We start from the raw sequence: 25,356 nt of genomic DNA on the forward strand, positions 1-25,356 counted from the left end.
TGCTATCATTAAAACAACGCACATTCAATGATCCTCTCTATCATCACATGTTATACCAATGCATCTCACTGAAATCACTGAAGTGGCACCGTTGTAAGAAACATGCAGCCAACAGGAAGTAATACAAGGAAAGCAATGAGCACCTATTATTTTTCTTCTAAGAATGAGCAAAATTCCCTCTAAGGCCTTCACGTACCCATTATCATAAGAAATGAAGCTAGGCTGTAATAGGGATGGATCAAAGCCATATATGATGGTGCTTTTGTCTGGTATTTTCCTTTCTCTTCAAATCCCAGACTGCTTCTCTGGTGATGCCTAATAGAAGCTTTGCAATTGACTTCAACAAGTGCATCTGTTAGCTAAAGCCAATCATCGATTTACAAACTTCCACACAGTTTGTGCTTACTTACATGCATATATATGCCTGTGTGTGAGTATATAGGCTTGATAAGTATTTTTAATACTCTAAGAGTTTTAGAAAACACAGTGCTAGCAATCAAAGAAAAAGAAATACTTTTCCAATATTTTAGATGCTGCAAGTAACATTACATTTGTATTATAAATTCTGTACTTACATATATATTAAGCAATAATGAAGGGCCCTTCTAAAGCAATCGAATTCCTTTATCTGTTCAGAACATCTTTTCCTTTAAATATGAATTCAACTGTTTGCAAAAATGTGAATACTTAAGTATTGAGAAGGCTGACAGTTCAGAATTTATTCCTTCCATTCAGTCTGCGAAACAATGATATGACAGATGATATATCACTGACACTAGTTGACTCAAGCTATCTCTTATGTAAAAAACAGATGTTCCTGAAACACAAAGCATTATCAGTTATAAAGCAGTGAGAAGAAAGTACAGGACAGGAAGTTGTGTAAACCAGTGTAGCATTAGTGAGGACATGCTGAATTTTATCAGATGGCCCTCCATCTTCTGCAAATGAGCTGGAAACCACCAGTAGAAAGGGACATCCTTCTCTAACATCAGTTTAGAGGCCCTGGTGAAGTCAGTAAAGGCAGAACTCTGTTATGCTATGTTATTACAGTGAAATATTTGAGACACTTTAGAGTGACATGGCTTCAATTACCTTCAATATTTCTGTGAAGCTGTAAGGTGAATGCTAGTTTCCATCACTTCCAAACTGGCAAAGTTATTTGGTTGATGAGGTCAGAGAAGGATCTGCAAACATCTTCAGCTGTAGAGAAGAACTGCTGCTTCAAAGCAGACTCTTGAGCTGAAACAGAGAACAGATTTTAGGTCTCTCAGAGCATTTGGATTCCGTGGGAGCTCTGAAAAACTCTTTATAAAACTCCAATTTAAGATAGCTATATAGAAACAGCAGCTTTGTCTGTCACCTCTCTTCATTACATCCTCATTATCAAAAGTGAGGCATCCTGAGCACTGAATAAAGCTCTGCTGTAGTAAGACCATTGATTACAAAGCTATTTTGTACTGCTGGGAGTCTGTCTGGGACTAGAGCCATAGCTACAATGTCATAGAGGTGGCAACAGAAAAGATCTCTGGTGCCTTTACCAGCATGAGTTTGTTCCTTAATTGACTGCGGAGACTGACTTTCTGTTAAGAGCTTTGTCTTATCCTGCTTCAAATTACTCAAGCATTAGGGACTAAACTCCACCTTACAGCAATGTGGTGCTGAAGTAATTCTACAATGGCAAAGGCAAGATTCTGACTTTCCTCTGAGGGCTAACTGATTACAAGCCGAGTACGCTATTATGGAGTAAACTGGATGAAGGTGAGAAGACAGTGTCTAGTTAATTTGGAGAACTTTTACCTGGTCGGGCTTGGAGAGACAACGCATCCCTCAGTTTCATCACTAGCTGCTGCAGTTCTGCTTCCTCGCTGACTTCTTTCTCATGAGGTGGTATCTGTACTGCCGTGGGAACAAGAGCTGTATTCCTCATGATTCCACTGAGGGAGTTTTCTGTCATTTGGGGCAGATGTGTTTGATTCTCTTTTGCTTTTTTATACTGTCCCATAAAAGGTCTGTCACTTTGCAAGGACACTAACTCCAGTGGATCTTCTGAGAACATAAAGTTCGCTGCAGCAATAGCCTCTGGAGCCTGTAAAACCTGCATTTTATTTGCGGAGTTGGGGGGATTCAAAGATTTCCAGTCTGTACATTTTCTGGAAATAGGCTTTATTAGGGCAGGATTTAATTCATCCTGCATTCTTCTTTCCAGCAAGGCATGCTCATTTCTTGGCATCGTATTTTGACACAGTACAAATGATGAATGGTCTGATGACTGTAATATCGCCTACAATAGACAAAAACAGAAACTAGGTTGTGAAAATAATTTATATTTTGGTTTGCTGGTAGTATTAAAAAAGATGGGAAAATAATTTTGGGTCAGATTTTTTTTTTTTTAATTTCTAGTGTACCAAACCATTCTTTTCACAAATAAGATAATTCCCTGCAATAACATAAAACCCTGTGTCTGAGTTTGGAGAAATCTATGYGGCCACTTTTTCCACATTTCCAATCTGAAGACATTATACTCTTTAATGTCACTGAAACGTGGGAATAATAATGTTCCAATATTAAATTATTTTAGAAAAAATTTTCAGAAAATTTAACTAAGGAAAAAAATATATGTATATTGTACAGTGTGGCCCATATCAAACACCTCATATATGTTAACATTCGAAATTCCAAAAACAGGTTTGTTGTTGGTACCACATTTGTGCTTGGGATTTTCCAGACAGAGCTATGATGGTAAACACCATAAACTGCATGAATGCCGAGTGTGGCATAACTGGGATGCACTGAACTGACCGTGCATGCACTGGACACTTATCTGTATGTGTGCAGCCAATCTCACATGTTGTGGACAGGCCAGTGTCACAGCACACACACAGAAGGGTATGACATGCCAGGTCATATTGGACTCCTCTGTGCATGTGATATACAGCTGACCAAGTGTGCACTAGTGACTTGTCTGGCATTTCCATATGTTTGACAGTCCTTGAAAACCACTCTAAAAAGCAGCATGGCAGAAGAGGATACACAAAAACACTGCAGGTGCCAGAAGGCATACAGGAAGGTGCATGCCTTCCCTGTAAAACAGGACCTTTCAGAATCTCAGAGACACTTTAAAGAGTTAATATAATTGAATACAAATAAAATATTTTTCACAAGAGGTCTAAATCACATTCCTGTGCAAGACAGCAATTAGGAATGACAAAAGAGTATTTTGTTTATCCCATGACAACACAGGATTCTTCTCTAAAGACTGCAATGAAGTATCTAACGATTCTGTTGGAAAACGTTTTCTCACTCCTATTGGAATCCCCTCTCATTCTTATTTTCATTGCAGTAGTATCTAAACATCCCAGACATTGATATCTGTGCTAGGTGCTGAATATATACAGAATGAAAAGAAAATCCCTGCCATGGAGAGCCTATACTGTCTTTGAAGAAAAAAAACAATAGGTGGATTGAGCAGACAAGCAGAGAGTGCACAAAATAAAATTAAGAATACTGGTCAACAAGAAAAGGAACAGTTAATGCTTGGTAACTTCCCATAACCGTGAAGATTCTTGGTACATTTATCACTATACCTTTACTTCTTGCTTCACTTGCTGCAGCTTCATTTTCAGGTTTTCATGGCTTGCTATCAGGTTTTGGAGCTTTGCTTCTATTTTGCAGCTTTTATCTTCCTGGCAGTTGTGAAGGAACTGTACTTTGTCTTTCAATTTGTTGAATTGCTTCTTCATGTACCTGCCAGGAACACAGGAGGGTGGGGATTTTACTAGATCAAATAACCCATTACACACCTACCCACACACACGCACACACCCAAACCCGGAAAAGTGCAAATACTGTAGTACAAACTTTCTCCTATCTGTCAGTTCAGGAGATAGCTCTAGGGTTAGAGGCCAGTATTTCAGGAGCTGGTCTTAGACCAGAATTATCAAGAACAGGAGTGTTCCTCATGTTCAGATGGAAGTGTCTGTGTTTCAGTTTGTGCCCATTGCCTCGCGTCCTGTCGCTCGGCACCACTGAAAAGAGTCTGGTCCCATCCTCTCGACACCCTCCCTTCAGATACTTGTACACGTTCCAGATGAGGAAAGATGATTGCTGAGCAGAAGTGGGGTCAAGACTGACCCTTTCATCTTGGGTTTTTGCCACTTTCCACAAAGGCAGCTGCAACAGGGACAGACATTAGGGCAGCCTCTCCATCTAGAAGCAAACTACTTATGGCAAACCCTGACCTGCAGGAGATTCCCACCGTCTTTCCCTGGGCAGCAAAGGAATAATGACAGCCTCTCTCCCTCTCTGACTGATTTCCTTCTTGCTCCAGACCTTTTGTGCAGCTTGTTTGACAATACAGATAGTTCCTGCATAGGCCACTGTCCTTGAAAAGATAATGAGATTTTTTACAAGGAGAAGTGCCACCCTCCCACACACACCAAAGGAGATTCAGAAATTACCTGCTCAGAGCAGAGCATGCCAAAATACCGCCCATATCTCTGGTCTAGAGGCAGGATCTGACTAAGAAGTCAGGGTAGAAGTACAGTTTTGTTCTCCCCACTACTGAGGTGGAGACATATAAAAGCTGGTTAATGCTGCAGCAATAAATCAACTGTTGCATATCACACAGCCAAAATAGTTATCTGCCTTGTTTAGTTACATCCAGAAGTTCAGCTGATTCTCTTTCTTTTGGGTATGCATTGGCTCACACAGGCGAAAAGTCCCATTATCTTCAGTGGAATTATGCAAGACTTGGCTGAACAGACAGTCCCTCAGAACATTTGAAATTAAAACTAGTATTACAGTAGTCCCTTTTAACAGCATTTAATAGGCCTTTACTGTGAAGTGTTGACTACCTTCAATCATCTCAGAGCCCAGTCCTGTGAACAGGTACATAACTTCTGTAAGCTGGTCCACAAATAACAACAAAGAGCTTCCCTTGAGTAATATGATTCATACACCCAGCTATATGACAAACTCTGGGTCAGGGGCTAATGCAGTATTTCAGGAGCAGGCTTCTCAGCTATCCTCTCAACTATTCCTAATTTCAGTGAAAGCTGAGGACGTTTGCCATCTCAAAATTTTCCCATGTGAGAACAGAGAGTGAGGTAAGGACACAGACTTACAGTGAAACTGCAAATGCTTTGCTTGTCTTGGAGTGCCCTTCAGCACAGCAGTACAATAGCAGTTGTACATTGATTTATTAGAATGAAACAAAACAGGAACAGAGGGAACTCAACACACTGAAGGAAATAAAGAGAGTAGATTCAGGATCAAATTCTATGCGCTGTTTTAATTCCATTGGTTTCAGTGGTCACAAACATGATTATATCTACAGCACATTCATATACAACTACAGAAATGAGGGAGGGGAAAGAGCAAAGGTGAAAGGAAAAGGTGAGCAAGGTCACAGCAAAACCCATATCACACACATAAAAAAATTATAGTTTAGGAATGAATATTCAATCATGTCAAAGCTTAGAACACCAAAAGGGACTTCCATGATAATCTGAGTCATGAAATTTTTCCCAATAGTTACTACATGGAACTCTATTTGAATTACAGCATATTTTTTAGAAAGATATCCTGCCTTGATTTAAACACTACAAGTAAATTAAGAAGTTGGCTTTGATTAACTTTTTATTCAGAGAAAAATGTGGGAAAATATCCTGTTTTGATATTTCTATGAGAAAGATCATTCTTTCCATTAAAAATGACTTTTAGAAATGTGAACTAATTTATAATAGTGAAGAGCTGATGAAAGCAAAATGAAATGTTTTGCTTGGCTTGAAATTGTTTTTTCCAATTATCTTAATTTGCAATTTTTGTTGTTAAGTTTTATCATTCACCCTGAATTGATAGGATTTTTTTTTTTAATCTCAAAATCTCTAAAGTAAGGAGAAATGATTTTTCTTCTAACCCTTAACTGGCACAGCATTGCCCATCAGCCTTCAGTCACTGTATTACTGCATTTACCTACCTGGTGTCATTGTGGATACTTTTGATGGATTCATGCATTTTTAACACATCTGCCTCAGAAGAGGCTATTGTCTATAAGGAAAGAGAGAAAAACACCTGTTTATAATTTTATCAGCAACCACATTTCATTTTTTATGCAAATTTTGCTATAAGTAAGCATGGAAATTTTGACATACGGTCTGTTTTACAATTTTTTACTAGTTAACTTCTTCCAGCTAACTGATTGCAATCAACTGATGCAAAAAATATTTCTAACTGGAAAATTTCTTCCATGGGACAAATTCTTTGACCTATGGCAAATTCTAAGTGTTTGAGGTTTTGTTTTGTTTTCAATCAGAACAAAAACTCATTTCCTGGAATTTCTGCAAAAGGGAAGATTCCARTTTGGGAACAGTCTCTTCCAAGTCACACAACTGCTCTGGGACAGGGAGATGGATGGAGACAGACTGGATGAAGAAGGGAGAAGAGAAACTCCTGGTCTTTGGATGGAAGGAGGAGTCTCTGGGTCATGCAGGGGACAGTAGTCCCAGAAGTCAGGGAGACAAATACCTTCCAGGTAAGCTGCTATAGAGGCGTGGTGTAAGCTGGGCTGGAATCAGGGCTGCCAGGAAATTGTGAGACTAAGAGCCGGGTTCCCAGGGCCTTCAAGCTCATGGATTCTCTGAAAAGCTACCTAGAGTTGCAATTCCGGTCTACATCTTTTTAAGCCAGAYTGAAATCTGCATTATAACATGTTGGAAAGAAGTGTAAAACAGCTCATAAAGAATTCCCAGTCCAGAGAGAAACTGAACAAGGCAACAATGAGTGTGACAGAATCCCACAGCAGGGATGCAAAGTCCTGTCTCACCATCTTCTGAAATGACAAGTCCAAGACATCAAAATTACATTCTTCTGACTTAAATAATGCCTGTGCACAGCTGCTCCTGCAGATATATATGCTGGCTGGCACTATAGATCGTGTCAGGCAGCAAGTTCTAAAAGACAGATCTTCCAAAGAGCAGCACAGGAGTGACAGCCAAAGGCTGTCACACACAGGCTAACTCTCACTTACTTCACCCATGGCTTCTGGAAAGAACAGGATGAGTGTATGACACAAACTGGTTTTAAGACAACCCAGTGTTTCCTATATTCTGAGTACGTGCGGAGAACTACCAACCTCTCAAGTAAATACAGAAACAAAACTGTTATGTACTTATTTTTATTTACACTGTCCTTCCCAGTCCACTGTTTCTGTACAGAGAACCTGGAACTGGATTGACAAGAGAGATTTACACATGATCTATTTTAGTTGGAGTGGACACTACTCTGGGTTCATCCTTAAAAAGGGTCCATTCTGTTCTCTTGATATTGCCATGGTGATAGAAATGGCCTAAGTTTAATGAGAATCAAATGTCCTCCCTTGACATTTGCTTGCAAAAGGAGGATGAGGTGGCATTTTGTTACTGTTGGAATGGAGAGAGGGCTCCAGTATTAGCTGGTCTTCAATATGCTACTTGAAGGCAAATTAAAAAAAAAAAGTAACAGAGCAAATATTCTTACGTACGCTTCAGAAATTCACAGAAGTCAAGCAGTTAGTCACTAACCTTGGAAAGGTATCACACTTTTGCTTCACCAAGTTTTCAGATTAACAGGTTTTTTTTCATAAGTGAGAAAATAACAGAAAGTTGAAGCTGTGCATTAAATTTCTTCTTCATTGGTATTCAGAAGGCAATCAAACAGTTAAGTTGGTAGGTCTTCCTCAAGCTTTAGCACTATTTATTACAGCTTCATGTTTGGCTCACCTGAACTGCTGTCTTGCCTTGCTCAGGTGTTTTGCCATTATTCTCATTCTGCTGCGTTACTGTTCTGTTTTCAGATATGACCCTGAGTGACTCCAGGACAGGTCTGTCCACTGGGAAAGGCAGGTTTTCAGGGCCAGACTGTGGTAATGCACTGAGCTCTGCAGGGGCACTGTAAYACCAACAAAAAATTAATGAGTAGAGAATGGATTAGGCCTTACACAGTTTTGGTACCCAGAATGATCAAGATAAAATTAATGCACAGACAGACAACTATGCCAYTGACTAAGCAAGAACCATGATTTATCCATGCCCACTGGCTGTTTTGGTTGCAAGAATGAAATTCCTTGGAATGAATTCTACTCTTTCAACAGCACTTCAGCAGCAAATTCTTCTTTCCTCCCATTAAGCATCAGTGCAATTTGCTGCTTCTTTTCAATTCCTTTAGCCAGTACTAGGTAAGGACTAAATATACTGGGAACACCAACTACAAAAAGATAGAGAAGGACCAGAAATCCTGCTGTTCAGGCCATTTTATGCTAGGAAAGGCTGAGACACCTACAAGTCACACAGTGACACCTAGAATGGCAACCCCAAATTCTGCTTTATCTCACTGACTGCTGAACAAATAACTGGTAAGGAAAAACCCACAGAGTTACAGAAAAACCTTGATTATTGACAGGATTAAATGATACTGAGAATTAAGAAAGGATTTTTGTTACTGAATATGACTGAGGAAAAATGAACAATGAAAAATGTTTAGCATTTTACTGCGTTCTAAAGAACAAAAACTGAAATAATATTCTCTGTGAGAATCACTGTAACTATCATCTATTGGCCTTACTGTATATAAAATCTGGTTTCTAATAGCAAAAACTTTACCTATCAGTGTAGCACGATCAAGTTTTACAAACAGATTTTTCTCCCCTTTCTCATGAGGACAAAAAGGATGAAATTCATTCCTTTGGAGAAGAGTGACTATTTTTCCCCATTTCAATTTCATTGAAGTCTCAAATGGAGAACACATGTAGGATGAAAGAGATCTGCTAGACCTTTATACAATTACTATGGAATTTCACCCTTCATAAATATGTGGTGCTTATCTCATATAATCACTCTCTTCAGTTTTTACACATAAATATCAACCAAAAGCTCAAAGCAAGAAAGGAGCAACTAYAGAGAAAATCATAGCAAGACTTCCATACAGTTCTTTATTAACCAGTATGGTCAGTGGAAATACAGYAATGCATTTACACATTAACTAAAAGCAAGCAAATCAGAACTGATCTGAAGGAACTGGAATGGTGATGTAAGAGATCAGCTACTCGCTGTTGTGAGCAATCCCACAGGACTGACATTCAGGGGGACTTAGGAGAATGAGTCTCAAAGAATGCACTATGGGCCAACATGCAAGAAGTATTCAGAGAGTTAATTTCCAATGATTTTGACAGAGAGGAAGTGTTAAAAAACCATGCAGTTGTTCAGGGTCAGGTACTACATATTTGCAGTGCTTGACCCTAGACTGAACATGATAAGAAATGGCATGGAGAAAGAGAGATGACACTAGGAAAGAGGGAAGGAAGACATACGCATGTTATATTTTACAAGACAATTGGTCATTAGGTTGCCAGCATGGTAATCATAGTTAAGTTACAGAACACTGTGCAGCAACTTACCATTTATACTTTCATATTTTATAGAAAAATCACAACATGGTGTCTGTCATAACAAAGTCACTTTCTCAAAAGACACCATCAAGCAATATCTTACAGCCTACACATCCTATTCAGAGAGTAAAAATTCACTGGAAACAAACTCACAGAGGGTTTTTTTGAGTAGGGAAGTGCCTTTTCTCCATTATCTCGAGAGCCCTCCTTCTCTGAGCCTCCTTTCTTCTGCAGCGCTCTTGAAATAGGTTGTTCCTGATAGTGCGGAGAAAGAGCTTTGCATTCGCCTTTGCTGACATCTATTGGAATGATGGACAACCAAGAAAGGACTGAATTTTCAAACAAGTGCTGCCCAGAAGCAGTAAGAAACAAGTGGATACAGTCCAAGGCAAAGACGAAAACAGGAGAAAGCAAAGATCCACCGTTTGACAGCTGAAGAGGCTCATGGCTGCTGGGAGCTAAGTTGGACAATGATACACAGACCCCTTCCGTGCCAGGAAATGCAGGCAGTGAGACATGTTCTGCCAGGTGCAGAACATGGGGGAGCCCTGACAGATTGAACAGGAAAACACAAAGCAAACATGCAGCACGCATCCTTGTAATTTCTCAGCATGGTAATAACATTACCACAAGGTGTCAGCACAGTAAAGAAAAACAGTGCTGACATTTCAAATACCATCCCCACTCAGCTGCCCACTCCTTGGTAAAGAAAATGTGAAGACTTACCTAGACAAGCACCTACTTAGAATGGAAGGTATGAGAAAACTGGTTAACTACCAATTCTTTTGTGTCTCACACAAAGGATGTAGAAATGATATCTACAGCAGAGAGCAGCTTCTCTTTTTAGCTTTGGTATAGATTTTGGCCATGCAAGTACAGTTTACATGATTAGTGTTACAGTAGGACTTCATAAAGGAAGCCTGAGTCTAGCTGCAGTATTGCAGCAACAATGTAGCAAAGCTCAATGTCAGACAGTACAGATGGGGGAGGGGATTTTATTTTAAAAGAAGACTGATTTCATTTACTCACACTAACTCATTCACAAGCACTAACATAGACGTGTCTGGGTGGTTTCTCCAGCACTCATGCACTAAGCTTTGACACACGTGGTCTGGCCAGGATCACTGACCGTGACATGGAAGACAAGAGATGCCAAGTATCTAGTCCTCCTTAATCCTCCTGTGTTCTTCTTAATTTGGTCACCACATGCTGGTTTTTGGATGTGCCTTTAGCTCCTTTAGGAGCTGACAGTGACTATGATCTTTTGTCTCTCCATCCAGGCCCTGTTCTGTAAATCATTAGGATTTACTCACTGTCTTCTGTCTCCTTATCTGGGTGTCTTACGGCTACAGGTCTTGCTCTTTACCTTCCCTTCATCATCTSTTATTAGCTTCAGATGGCAGTTTGTCCTTTGTTTCAAGCTGCCTTTTGTTTTTCTGATCTGGGTGTCCTGAGAAGCTGTGTGTGGAAGTACAGTGATATTACTGACCAGCTGATCTAGGTTGTATCACCAACTGCATTTTTACTAACCCTCCTGCCATTCCTTCTGGTGCTTCCACATCCATGCATTCCCATTCATTCTCCATTCACACTGACTTTAATGTTTCTATTACAAATCTCTACATGAGGACAACAATTGCCATTTGATTCTTCTGCTTTCTCAGAGATGGAGGATGCGAAAGGATCTTTGGAGGAATGAATGTGTCTGTTATTTTTAATGCAAATATTGACCATCCAGATATAATTTCCCATAGTATTAACAATAGGTTTGCTTTTCAGAAAGAGAGCGATGAAGTAAGTGGCTATAGTTTTATGTTCCCCCAGAAAAAGGATGATTGCAGAAGCAGTCTAACATTCTTCAGTTTCAGTGCAGACACTGGCTATACGATTATCGTTCTGTTCTAGCATATAGTTCCAGGAAGGAGGCCATAAAGCACAGCTTACTAGGAAAACCTTTATGGATGCTTTTCAGCTCATTCAGTGAAACTGAAGAAGATGATATTATATAGGTCCACAAAAAAGCTGTCTGCTGCTGGTACAGGATCTGAAATCTCCTGCTCAGAGGAGGAGCTGATCTTCCAAACACAGATTTCCAGTGTTGATCTTCACCACTAGTGTGAAAAAAGCACAAGCTGCCCCTGTAATGGAGCCCAAGTAGGTGAGCTTAGTAGGGGCCCACGCTGGCTCTTCATGCCRTGTCCCTAACTGATAGAGTCAAATGGGTACATAAGGTTTACAGTAAGGTTGAAAAGGTCTGGAAAAAAGGAAGTTTCATGCAGGAAATAGTGCAACTTCAGGCTGAATTAACTTCTGAATGAGGACATGTTGGGACTGGGAAGGAGGAGCACTGGRACACCCCAAGGGATCTTTTCACAGGTTTAAGGATAATCTACAAATTGCGAATCTGCTACACAGCTCCCTGGGGAGAAGATGGGATTTTCTCTATGACATTTCATGGCTCTATTCAGTTATTTCAGAACAAAACATCCATTCTAAATTTAGATGCCCCTTTTTTTCCTTATCCTGATTAACTGTTCCCAGATGAATAATTCCAATGTCTCATGGACATGATGCCTGATATAAACATAATTTCATAATCAATATAGTTCATGAGCCTATTGCCTAACTGCCCACATGAAGAATCTGAACAGGGAAATGAATCGGCACAATGGGACTGTACCTGCACACAGTGTTCCACAACAGGATGTGACCTCTTATGTGGTTTGTTGAGACGGCCAGTGAAAAAGCAGCCCTGGCAAAGGTCAAAATTCAAGCACTTCAGACAGCGACACCTGTGCAGGAAAATAAAAGGATTAAGTTACTTTTCCACTACTGAGAAGTTGGTGCAAGCGAGCTCTATTACTGGAATTCCAGATCCGTGGGTTCTGGAATGCAGAGATGTACCTTTGTTAGAATAATGACTTTCCCAGCATTCCCTAAATGTAAGAGTTATTTTGTCCTAGTGACAATGGACTAATCCCCAGAACCCACTCATGACTTTTAAATTATTTATTTGCTGCACTGAAATTTGGTCCAATGAAGAAACAGGTGTTCTAGTAGCATTTTTGAGAATGCAGTTACATCTTCGTAGCTTTCTTATATACCAGCTTATCTCTAATTGCTACTCACATGGAACTGTAATATCACTACATTATTGATGTGGGATTTGCAACTTTGCAAAAAAATAAAAATCCAAGTTTGCTATTGGTGAGAAGAAGATAACAGTAAAATATTATGTCCTGTGCATTCTGGTCCCTGGGTAATGGATAGCACTCTTTTATACCACGAGGCGTTTTTACTTAAGTGGATAAGGTGGTAAGGTGGATAAGTGAACTAACCAGTTATTATGCCTGATGATGGGACAAAGCAGAGGTTCAATTTCTGGTTCTACCGCTGAACTGCCAGCTGACTTTCAGTGAGTCTCCATAATCATGTCTGTGATAGTGAACTAAATAGAAACAGGATGCAGGCTTGAGCACCAGCCTGTGATGATCCTCTCTTTCCCCGTTTGATTGGTTGAATTAGATTATTCCCATGTTTGTTGCTTAACACATCAGTTAGGGCCTATAGCATATGCAAATGACGGTAAGAACTATTTATGTGTATTTTATAGATTACAGTAATTACTGACGCACCTGAGTCCTGTAATGGGGAAATTCTTGCAGACTCTACATCTAACCTGGTGAGAAACCATTTTTGTGGCAGATAATCTGTAACATGCAGGGAGCCACAGGAGAAGCGCAGGCTCTGATCTCAGCCAAGACAGGAATTTTTCTTCAACAATTGCAGAATTCAGAACCTGGAAAGAACATCCATCTCAATTTCAGGCATTTACTTGAAAAGAGCTGGTGCCTCATCTAGAACTCCTAACAAAAACTATGCTAGCAGACCCCAATCTAGTATCAGAGGTTTTTACATTCATGTAAAATGTTACTGGCTTCCAAAAGTTTTGGAATAAATGTCTCCAGTAGTATCTTACTGAGCATCATTTCTATAGGTATCAATTCTCCTATACTGTGGAACTGACAAACAGTCCTCTCCCTTAAAAGTAGATAATGGTGGATGTTAATATTCTGATATACTTGCATTTTTAATCAACCAGAAACATTCAAAGTCACTTTCAGGACATCTGAATTTTACTCACCCCACGGAAACAACTTTGAGTAGCAATTTCCACACAAGACAGAGCACAGCTTTCTCCCACAATGGCTGGGATCTGCAGTGAGAAGAAAGTCTCAGAAACATCTCAATAAAAAACAGATGTTCCCACCATGCTCTGTTGAGAAGGTGACAGCACATAGATGGCGAAGCATCTATAGAAAAGCCATTTTACATAAGGTACTGAAGAAAATGTGTGCAAATTCATACCATCAGTGTGCAATTTCATATTTCAATTTCAGTATGTGTCAGAATGATTTGCTTCCAGCTCATTTATTGTAATAAATCAACATAGTATGCTGTCATACCAGAATACCAAAAGACAGTGGGATTGAGTGCCAGGGGTGATTTTTCAGACCCTGTTTTCAGCACCAGGTCAGCTGGAAATACCAGTATGCTAAGGCATTATCCTGCAAGTGCAAGCAAGTCTACTATTCTAGTAAGTACAGACATCTGAAGTTTGGAGTTGCTTTAGTGACAGTTGCATGCAACTGTTACCAGGATCTGTAAGCTCAGGCAAAATGAAGGCACAGAGACACGGATGCCAGTGGTTATTTTGACTGAGAAAAGCTATAGAAATTGATCCTTTTACCTAGAGCACACGCCTAGCTCTGCATGGTAGGTCCCTGTGTCCACATAGAGCCCTACTGACTTCAGTCCCATAATGCAGTCAAACACAAAATATAGCAACCTGTACATTTTTCTCCTAGATTAGGATTCTCCCTATGAGACCTGTTGTCTAACAGCACTGCAGTAGCATTACCTGATTCAAGTCTGTTAGTAGGCTTCTCAGGGCACTACGGGTAATCAAGGCCTTCTTCCCATCATGGACAGCATAAAACTGAAAGAAAGCTGAAAACAACCAGAGGAAAGAAACTGGAATCCCAGCAGAGCCTGAAGAATCTTCTTCCTACTTATTCTCAAACTATCTGCATGACAATTGCTGCCTACCAAATAAGCCTCTCTCAAGAAAGTTCTCCTATAGTTGTGTATTTAACAGGCACTCAGTGACTGCTGTGACAATTCTTTCTTCCCATAGGCAAGGGAAAAAGGAGGAAAGCAAGGAAGTGATAGCAGTTCCTTATCCCTGGCAGTTAAGACAGGTAAGGATGAAGGAGACACCAAGCTCATTTTCATGGCTGTAAGAAACAGTGGTTCTGCTACCATATTTAAATTGTGAGTCGTTAATTCCAGGTGATTTGGAAGGAAATACACAGTGTGCAATGGGACAATATGAAGCCAATATGCCAYTTGTGATCCATTTGTTCTCCATTCTAAGAGTTTAAATCATGCAGAAATCTTTGTGCTGCCCATTCCATTGAGTGACCTTCATACTTAGCTCTTTAAGCATTTTTGTCTGAAGTAAAAGGGCTCTAAAAGCTTCTTGGATCAAACATATAAAGTTGTTTCCTGCTCTAGTAGAATTTAAAATTTGGGATTTTCTGTCCTTTTCTGCTAGGCAAGCAGAACTTGGTCTTCATTTTTAAGCTCTACTTAGCTTAAACTTTACTATGACTTGTTCTGAGACTTTGTTTATGCAAAGATTGCTATGGACATTGATAAAACAGTATGCTTCTGCATCACCTTTCCCTACAGTAGTCAATTTAATTTACTTTTTGTATGCCAGAATGGTATTCTCTTTTAATGTTGAAAAATTACAATGGAGATTTTTTTTTCAACATTCAGCATTTTAGGCAGTGTATAAAATTGTATCTTTCCCACCTCTGTATTTCGCAAGTAGACTGTCTCCTGAAAGGGCAATTAGGGCAGCTGCAGCAGATCTAGTTTTGATGTAACCTGTTCCAGATCTAGGAAAATAAAGTAAGTTAAATTACATTCACCAAGAATGTGAAAACTGAAGCTTCAAAAGAAAAAAAATATTATGTTGAAAGACAGCTTCAAAATTCATGTCCTTTTATATGTATGTAACTGGTGCAGCATTTTAGTGATGTTGACTTTTATGTCTGGGACCCTTTGTCACTGAACACAATTTCAGTATTAACTGGTCAAGATATCATGCAATCATAAAACAAAAAGACAGCATCTCCTCAAAAGACCTCACATTCCAAGTAAAATTTAGCTTTACATTTATAATACATATCCTAAAATATGTCCTGCTTTTTATTTGTGGAAAGCCTTTCCAAATATAGAAGAGAAAGCAGAATTACAAGCTGGTTTATATACTATATGATCAGAAAGCTTCACTGGGGTGCCAGGCCTGCACTGAACTCCTCTTGGGCCAAGTCCCTTTAATTTCACTGCAACTCAGTTTAGCCATAAGGACACATACAGGAGCAGGACTTTAGTTTTAACTGTTAAGAAACACAAATCATAAAGAATCTAGCTTAATTTAGAACCCGTGTTTGCAACACAGGCTTTGTCTGAAGACAAAACAGATGTGAATTGGAAGCCATAACCCATGAAATCTTGGAATGTTATTTTTAAGATATTGCTTTTGCAAGGCAGTATTGTACTTTAAAATATCATTACATAAAATTGTCTTCAAGAGTCTCTAGATATACTTCATTGATACAGAGCACACTGCAGAAAGCTGTAAGTATACGCTCTAAGGTATAGGCTATGGGGATTTGTTGGTCAAAAGTTTATACATTTTGAAAATATACATTTAGCCCATGTTCTTTCCAGAACTTTCATAGAAAAATTTTGCCTTATTTTGTATACTTCAGCATTGTACTACTAAAAATAAAGCTAAATAAGACTAAAAACTTGCTGAAAAGAAAGAAAATATACACAGCATATTCACCAGACTGTTTAAGGGAACATACAAAAATCAAACCTGTGACAGTTACTCTCAAATCTCATATAGTGTACAATCAAAAACTCTTATATGGTTTCTGTAGGCATATAAGTAAACTACTATATGAATATTAAAAAGTCCTTATGTGTTTTTGCCATGAAAAATTTTCCGTTATTGACAGTGGAGAACAGCACTCCAGGGAAAAAAAATGATCAGAAGAAAATTAGAAGAAGCTTTTTCTATCCTGTATATATAGCAAGAAATTTGTGGGGAAAAAAATTAAAAAAGAAATTACAGCAAGAAGAAAATGATAGGCTGTTTTAGGAAAAGAAAAAAAAGACCAAGATAATCCTGTTAAGAAGATTCTCCTAAATAGTTTCCTTATGGTGGTATTCAGAGCACACAAATTATTAAATGCTCTTCATATTTCTAGCTGTTTCAAAATACACTGCTTTATACCTAGTCTTAATTGATTTTTGTAAGTACAAAAAATTCATAATATGGGATCTTAACAGTAGTGATCATACTACTAATTAACAATAATTCAAGAAAAAGTCCTATGGACCACTTACATCTCACTCACATTCTTATTAAAAAGCTTTGCTGTGATGCAGAAGGGAATGAATTTCATTTGTGGTGAATAAATTCAACAGTGAACTTAGACTTTTCCTTTCAAATCTGATATATTCATGAAACAATCCTGCCTTTGGTGAATTAATTCATTAGTCACAAACAGTATGTGAGAAAAATACAGTTTGCAAGCTGCTTCCTTATTATTCCCAAAAGCTATTAGCTATTCACAGGGGCTAGCTGACCAGCTTAGTTATGAGACAATATTTTTGTTTCATAATTGGTTGATAAACTTTTTAAGCTGAAGAATAACAAATAGTAAAAAGTGACTGGCAATTTCTTGACCTATGCATGGATACTCTCMTTCAAAGGCAAATATGGATTTTCATGAGTATAACAAAATATCTTGGCAATCAAAAGAAGAACCACTCTCTGTACAAAGTTGTTCGCAGAAAAAGTTAATATAGGCTGGTTAGTACAGGTCTGGACTTTCAGATAATTTTGGAAACATTACACTGTTAGTAAAGCTCTGTGCCTCATCTTCCTATGGCTGAACTACTCCCACTATGAGTAATTTTTAGCAAAATATCTGCAACTTGGGACAGTTTGTTACAGAAACAGCTTTAGAATAATAGAAATGGAATTGCTCTAGCAGTACTAGGTGCTGGATTTACTCATGTGCCTCCTCTCACCTGTCATACATGGCAGCTAGCAGGCTCAGTGTGAACTCGGCAGCTCTTGGATCTACCTGGCCTGGTTTTTCTAATCTCACCCTTTGGAACAGCTCCTTCAGCATCTCGGAGAGCTGCCACACTTTCAGAGAAATCTGCTTTTCCCCATAGCTCTGTTCATTTGATAGGATGTGCTGAATCAAGGAAGTATCAATTAGATCCACTGTAGGAAAATAAAGGGAGAAATGAATGAGGATTCCTGTCTTCTCATGAATGGAAGCTGAACTTTTTAAATTAAAAGTGCCTAGTTAAAACAAGACTGCAAAATGAAGTCTAAAACAGTATGCAACATAAAAAGGAAATAAACTGGGAAAGGTCTTGGTGGGTTTATGGATTTAGCTGAACTTGTGAAGCTGGAAAGATGGAAAACCTCAACTAAGATTCCCTGGATGTGATTTAGGGGCAGTTAGGAAGGGAAGGAAAATAGAATAACTGCATCCAAATTATAGTTTTCTAGTAAGGAGGAGTGAGGATTTTTTTAAGAGGACTTTTCTAGTCAAATCTCTTTGTATAGAGATATAATACAAAACTATGATGCATCAYTGGTACTTCAAAATAAAGCTCACCTGGGATGGAGGAGTCAATTTGTGCTTAGATGTAGGCTTTCTTTTCATGCACAAAGAGAAGGGAGGTGCTTTGGCCAAGAAAGGGGCAAGCAGGCTGTATTATAAAATGTGCCAAGGTATAGCTAATATCCTGAGGGAAGGGATGACTGATATCCACTATATCCTAATATCCTGAGGGAAGCCAGGACTTTTTAAAGGACCCATCCAGTACAACAGAGACATGATCAATTAGAAGTAACATCAGAAGAGAAACACTGGCATATATGCATGTATTCATTCTCACCACCGTCAATACAATACAGCTGCTAAAGAAGCAGAGGAGAACCTAGAATACTATGTAAGGTCTTTCCAGTAGAGATGGGAAAGTATCAGTGCGAGACATGGTTGATACTCCATCTGGAATCCTGCACGCAACTCTGGGCACCAGTGTTCAAGGAGGAGGAGAGTAACTGGGTAGATGCTACAAAAGCTAAGAAGGGGCATGAAGGACTCTGCAACAGAGCTAATGAAAAAACAGTGCCTGCATGACTTGACACTTCCATGCTGTGACACATAGCACCAGGCAGATTTACTAGATAGAGTGCGAAATCAGATTAAATATAGTCACACAACAGTGTGCCCAAACTAATAAACATGGCCATGGCCAACAATCTAGTCATCTTTTCTATGCTACCCTGAAGAGCTCACTTGCAACGATGGTGCATTTTCAGCAACAGACTGCTTCAAGCGGAAAATTCAAGGCGATTTCCATGCAATTTAGCTCAAGATGGAATTTACATACAGTAATTGCAAAGCAAGCTAAGTGTCCAGGACTTTGTTCCATAACTCTACTTGCACAGAAATCTCGTTCACTTCAAAACCAAGGGGAATAAGCACTAGCCAGGGGTTTTCCGGTCTATTGTATTTTATTTTGTTCTCATTAATATTTATAGCATTAATAATGTCTATCCTATGCATTTTTGATGTCCATGTCTATATCCGATAAATCAATCACTAAGAAACCCATGAAATTTTGACATTAAATGAGAAGAACAATATACAGATATAGTTTCATAATTGCTGGTGATGTCTACATAGCAATGTTGCAGATTGTAATAGTAATTCAAATCCCCCATGCCTTTAGAATTTTACTAATGTATTTCTACTGACATTCAAAAGGGGGAAAAAAATATTTGTATAGGAAGTACTATCTGGCTCTTAAATGTTTGTAATATTCTCTAAGATTCGCAGGTATAAAATGAGAGAGCAGAATTCATCAAAACCCATGGTGACAGCAGCACAGCATTTTTACAAATTCTTTTCCCTGACAAAGCACAGGACTCTATCTACTAACACTGGCACAGACTCTGCACTGAGCATAGTTTTAGGGCTGTTCTGTAGACAGAGCTCCGAACATCATTGAAAGCCTCTGTAAAAGAAAACAAACACACATTACAACAGAATGGTTCCTTCCAATAAAAAACTGAAAATCACATTGTTTAATCAAAACCTGAAATACCCMAAATTAGTCTTAACCAAAACCCACAATACTTTGTAGAAAATTTTTGATTAAAATGAAAATACTTTCTTTCCCTCCCCCACAAAAGTTCTGGCGGGAAAATGGTCCTCCTATGACTGGCCACACTGTGAATCATAAAAATAGTATTTAGTATACACAGCACATCTGCTTCTTAGGGAATCARCTGTATCCACAGAGCAGAAAAAAGGATATCCACTATGCATACTTTTAGCTAAAGTCACAGTGAAATAGTATTTCTTGAAGCAAAATGCTCTTGATCAGAATAGAGATGCTCTTATACAACGGACAGTTTGTCAGTCCACACAGCAGGGTTATTGTTTTGGAAGCATATTGTTTCAAACATTAAACAAATTTTTCGTCAGGATCAACATCTGGGGCTCTCTCAGAAGATAAGTAATTTAACAGAGGAACTGGCTTTTGACATCTCTGCTTAGTAATCCTACTCAAACTGCTTGACTGAATCCCAYGTCATTACATGACTTCAGCTCATCCCTTTCACATCACTAAATGATGTTTTTCCGAGTGGGATGTGAGTACGGGCTTCAGAACTTGACCTATACCTGATGCTTTACACACATACCTAGAACTTCATGATAAAAGAGGCTTGATCACAATAGCTTTAGAAACTAGCATGGAATTTATTACTTATCCTCCTGTCCTCAGGGACTCTCTATCCCTGTAGTTCAAAGAGGAAGAGTTACTCACAGTTGATGAAGGACAAAGATAAACAGCAAATATGCATAATTGAATAGCAGTAACGCACAAAACTCTCCACTTGTTTACTCTGGAATCAGGCCAATCTATGTGCAATGGTTCCCCACAAATGTACCAAACTAACGTTAATAGTTCGCAAATTATGAGCTCTGCTGGTTCCCAGATGCTGCCTAGGATATAGAAGTATGCCTGTATCCGCTATACCATCTGTCTAGCGTTGCTCTTGTCAGATTATGTTTTGTGATATTATTTGGAGATGTAGTACAGTATGTCATGAAATGTGAAAAATGAATTTTGACTTCCATGTAGTATCATCAGTCCTCTTTCTTCAGTGACCTGATCAAAAGCTATTTTGAAGGTAATGGAAGGATTCTCATTGTTTTCAACAGGCTATGGATTAAGTCCCAAATGTTTATTTTCTTTCTCTAAGAAGGAATGCAAATGTTAGAAACATACAGATGATCCAACTCAAACACCTTTCATGGGCAAGATCCTTTCTAAGCAGAGGGAATCTGTTTTAATACCCATCTGCTAGTCATTTGTTTTTACTACATTTTTTATTTGAATCTGTCCTTATAGACAATCTGTGGCCTCAAAGTAGGACATTCTGTGTCTGTTGAGCAATAATTCCAGAATTAACCTGCAAAAACACACAGGTAAATAGCGCACACAGAAAAAAAGCCCAAATTAAATACAAAAATATTTTAGGATTATTATTTATGAGAGGATATTTGAGGCCACACCACAACTAAAACCTTTYATTTCTGACAGAGATGAAGATTGCCCCTTGGACAGAACACCAGCATATAACCATTCTGCAGCAGACAAATTTCACCTCAAGACTCGTAAATGTCCTTTGTTCAGAAACGGACAAAGGAATTCTTTCAGGTGTAGAAAAGAGCACCGTTTCCTGAAATCTTCCAGCTGGCTGCCTACTAGTTCTGCATTTTGAGCTATTTGTTATGTAACAGATGACATTTACCCTCAGATTTAACACTCAAAAAGGGGGCATATGGTCATCCTGTATATCTATGTTAAAATAAATGAAAAAAACCCTTATCATATATTGTAAGTCAGTGGACACAGCCCCTGCATGCATGGCCATTCCATGAGCTAAGGTGAGAATGGCAAGAAAGATGCCAGGACAGACACAGAAATACAGGTAGTACTGTAAGGCTAAAACAGCACAGCTATGTAATTTGGCATTTGTGTGTTACAACACAGATTCTAAAAGTGGCATGACTTCATTACAACTCATTAGTTTGTGTCCAAATAGACACAGAAATGCCTCTTGAGAAAATTGACAAAAAAATCCTTACCCTGCAGGTCTGGATCCATTTGAAATGGACAGATGGTATTAGGCATTCTATAATGAAACAAACCAAAGTGTAAAACCACAGTTTCTAGACAGAGACATGCAGAACCATTCAAATTAAACCTTTTAATCTGAACAATTTACTGGATGCATTTCAAAGATGAAATTAAACAGAAATTACATAAAATAACATAGTAGTTTTGCTACCATGTACAGAGAAACTTGAGAAAACTGCTTGCAAAGGATCTGGTAGTCCTTTCTACTCAGGATAACATAGAAGTAACTCTAGAAGCTGCAAAATTGTTTAAGGGGGAAATCAGACCCAAGACAACTTGAAGCACAGGAAATGGGATCGTTCACTATTCAATAATCCATTGTGCACATACAGGATTACCACACATTCCATAGTGTATAATTCCAGGAGAGAGAGAGCACACCTTTCTACCAGCCCCTTCCCAAGAATCACTGACTGCAATTGCTTGCAACCCTATTTTCTCAAATTTTGAAATTGAAGTAAGGTTTTCAGCTGAGCTAAGATTACTTTTTTTTGAGCTAAGAATGAAGGGGAAAAGGAAGCAAAACCATGAATTTAACTCTTCACACATGCCTGAAAGCAGAGGTCATTGTATCACTGATAATAATGGAAACTTAAAGCCTTGCCTCAAGACTTATATGTCATTAATCCGCTAAATTACATGATCTTTTTAAATATAAAAACATAAATATAAATTCAGTATAGTAGCTATATTTCATTTAAAGTTGAAAAACCCTAGGTATAATAGATCTGCTAAGTTACATGATGCTCCAAAGGCCATATATATGGCTTATAGTGGAAAAAAAATGGAAGTTTGGTAGAATAAATAAATGTTAAATAGTTGGAAACTGTCTAAAATATAAATAATAAATTTGACATTAAAGCTGAACTTATCCAAACTTTAATTTTGTTACATTTTCCAGTCAGAGTGATTGATCATTTGTCATGAACATGACAGGACACTGGCCAATTATGATGCATAAATATTGAATGATCTATAATTATTGAGTCTATCAGATGTGTTGCTCACCATTTTAAGTGGTGAAAGCTGCAATTTTGCGTTTCAGTCTCTTAATAATCTATAAATATTTAAAATAATGGGATACAGATTTGCTTTTATTACTTCTTCATTATAGACTACAATGCCACAATTCTTATTGAAGTCTTTCTTTGAAAGAAATACCACTATGCTGCTTCCTCACTATTCTATTTTCTTTCTTACTAAAGTTTAGAGCTCACATCCAACTTTGGGTTCTGCAAGACTGCAGTTCTGCCTAACATTTACATACACATGCTTATACAATTATTCCTAAAACAAATGCAGCAGTATATGACTCTGCACAACTTGAGTGAAAAATCAATGTAGGTAAATCAATGAAATCAGAAGATTCTAAGCAGTGAATTAAACCTAAGTGTTTAGTGAAAGCCACATGTAGCAACCCAAAGCCTATATATTTGCTAAAAGATAGATTTACAAATACATAGCTTATTATGTGAATCTTTTCCTTCTTTTTTCTCCACCAAATGTACATAACATAAAGCAAGAGGATAAATATAAAAATACACAATTCAAGAGGATGAATATAAAAATACACAATTCAAACTCACTTAAAATTAGAACTCAAATTTGCTCACTCAAATAAGAACAGATCCACTGACTTCACTGAGTTATACAGCATTCATAATCTATTAGCACTTGATCCTGTAAGATGACAAGCTCTCTAGTCATCACAGTGCAATGTTTAACCAATATCCTTTAAGTCATCCATATGGATAAATACACTATACTCTTGTACTAGGGTGTTCATGGTTTCAAAGTTAAGTATGGGCTTACATGTTTTACTGAACTGGTTGTCACTGTGCAAGGTCATCACATCAGGTGTGTTATATCCATGAAACCTGTCTTCAAAAAGTTATGAAAGGCATTATTAACATTATGTGCAGTCTACATATTTACATATAAAATCCTATTGAGAATCTGGATCTTGACTGCAGCAGGAGCCCTTGGGTGAAATGAGCAGGATCTACTCCAGTGTTAGTACATCTCCTCTATAACAAACAGAATATGAATGTAGAAGCAGCATCTGTCTAACAAAGTATCACATTTGAACTATATTGCTCAGTGATACACTACTTGAGTTGCAGAGTGTCATATGCCCTTTATTACTATTAAAAAGGCTTCCACAAAGCAAAAAAGAATTATAAAATTAATTACAAATGTACAGGAAAGCCATTTTACAATTATAAACCCATATCCCATTAACACAAGTAACAATATGTGCAGAACAAGAGTAGCCTTATCCTTGAATCCTACTGGAATTAGCAAGAAAAGTGATAGGATTTGATTACTTATACACAGCTTGTTTGCATATACAGGATTTCAGAAAATGTACTTTAGCAAATAAAATACATCTTAAAACATGATACATAATTAAGTTAGAGAAAGATAAATCATGATCACATAAGGCAGAAATCCCTCAACAAATCAACTGATTTGATCAGAGTCCTTTCTTCTTTTGAAATCCGTCAGAGAACATATGACCAGCACGTTAAATATGCATAAAATAGAATAATCTGCAATTATTTTTGTTTTCTAAGAAGGCTGAAAACATTCTATGTTGTGTTCAAAGAATGAAGTTATAATTTTTCTCCTCTTAAGTACAGTAACAGTGCTTACCTTTCTCTCAGCTACCTACTAAAGGCCCAGAAGTTAGAAGATACTGTCAAAGAAGTCCAGTAGTTTTACAGCACTTAAAAGTTGACTTCAACACACAGTTCTAAAGCTTTTGCTTTTAACTGAATGCTGCTCACAACAAATGCCTGGCAAAGGCCCAGATCAAAGTATCAGGTAATTGTCTCAGCAGTCAAAACAGAGAACACTAATTAATTAGTAATAAATATTCTGAATTATTAAAGATAAAACTTCTTTGATCTTTGTTTCAAAGCCATTTTTTTCTTATGGTTTGAGTGCAATATTTCTAAATTGAGGGGCATTACTAAGCATCTCCCAGTTGCTGAGAAACAGTGTTGCTATAGAGACTGAAAAGGAGGTGGAAGACAGGCACACTACTGCAAGAACACAGTGCGTTGTAACAGTTAGTGCAACAACACACAGAGGGATAACAGGAAGCCCTAGTGGTAATGTCCTAGAATAAGAACTGTTCAGACCAACCAGAAAACTTACATGCTCTGTCGTGGATCCAAACACCAGAGTTTATGTAGAATACATGCAACATTTACAAGATCAATCCATTTATTGTAAGGACATTTTTAATAATTTTTTTTCCAGTTACTCTAGCACCCAGGTAGTAGAATTCACCAATGCTCTGAACATCCTGCATACACAGCATTACTCAATAACTTGTGAGAAAATGCATACTGGAAACTACTTACTACTTAAAAAAAAAAAAAAAAATTGTCAATACATGACTAAGTCTATCACTGTGTTACAAAGAGGCAGTTATAACCAACTTAGAATAAAAAATAATAGGAAAGCTAAAATACGATAACATATTCTTTTTTTTCTCCTAAGCAAAAGCTAGGGAAACAAATTTTAGTTTCCATGCTGTT

General features: G+C 38.0%; 1 protein-coding gene across 1 annotated transcript; it reads right to left on the reverse strand.

Annotated features, from left to right (window-relative positions):
* Window positions 1-982: 982 nt before the first annotated feature.
* DYTN (dystrotelin) lies at window positions 983-23,711 on the reverse strand. Its single transcript, XM_026089127.1, has 16 exons — window positions 23,621-23,711; window positions 21,757-21,803; window positions 19,538-19,612; window positions 17,600-17,801; window positions 15,302-15,387; window positions 14,343-14,431; window positions 13,566-13,637; window positions 13,057-13,220; window positions 12,102-12,213; window positions 9,575-9,720; window positions 7,758-7,926; window positions 5,978-6,048; window positions 3,585-3,744; window positions 1,798-2,281; window positions 1,093-1,239; window positions 983-1,002 (listed from the first exon to the last, which is right to left on the reverse strand). The coding sequence occupies exons 2-15, from the start codon at window positions 21,800-21,802 to the stop codon at window positions 1,136-1,138; spliced, it is 1,980 nt and encodes a 659-aa protein (XP_025944912.1). The 5' UTR covers window position 21,803; window positions 23,621-23,711; the 3' UTR covers window positions 983-1,002; window positions 1,093-1,135.
* Window positions 23,712-25,356: the final 1,645 nt, after the last annotated feature.

This window comes from Apteryx rowi, unplaced genomic scaffold (assembly GCF_003343035.1).
Source record: "Apteryx rowi isolate R43461 unplaced genomic scaffold, aptRow1 scaffold_12, whole genome shotgun sequence".
Classification (NCBI taxonomy): Eukaryota; Metazoa; Chordata; class Aves; order Apterygiformes; family Apterygidae; genus Apteryx; species Apteryx rowi.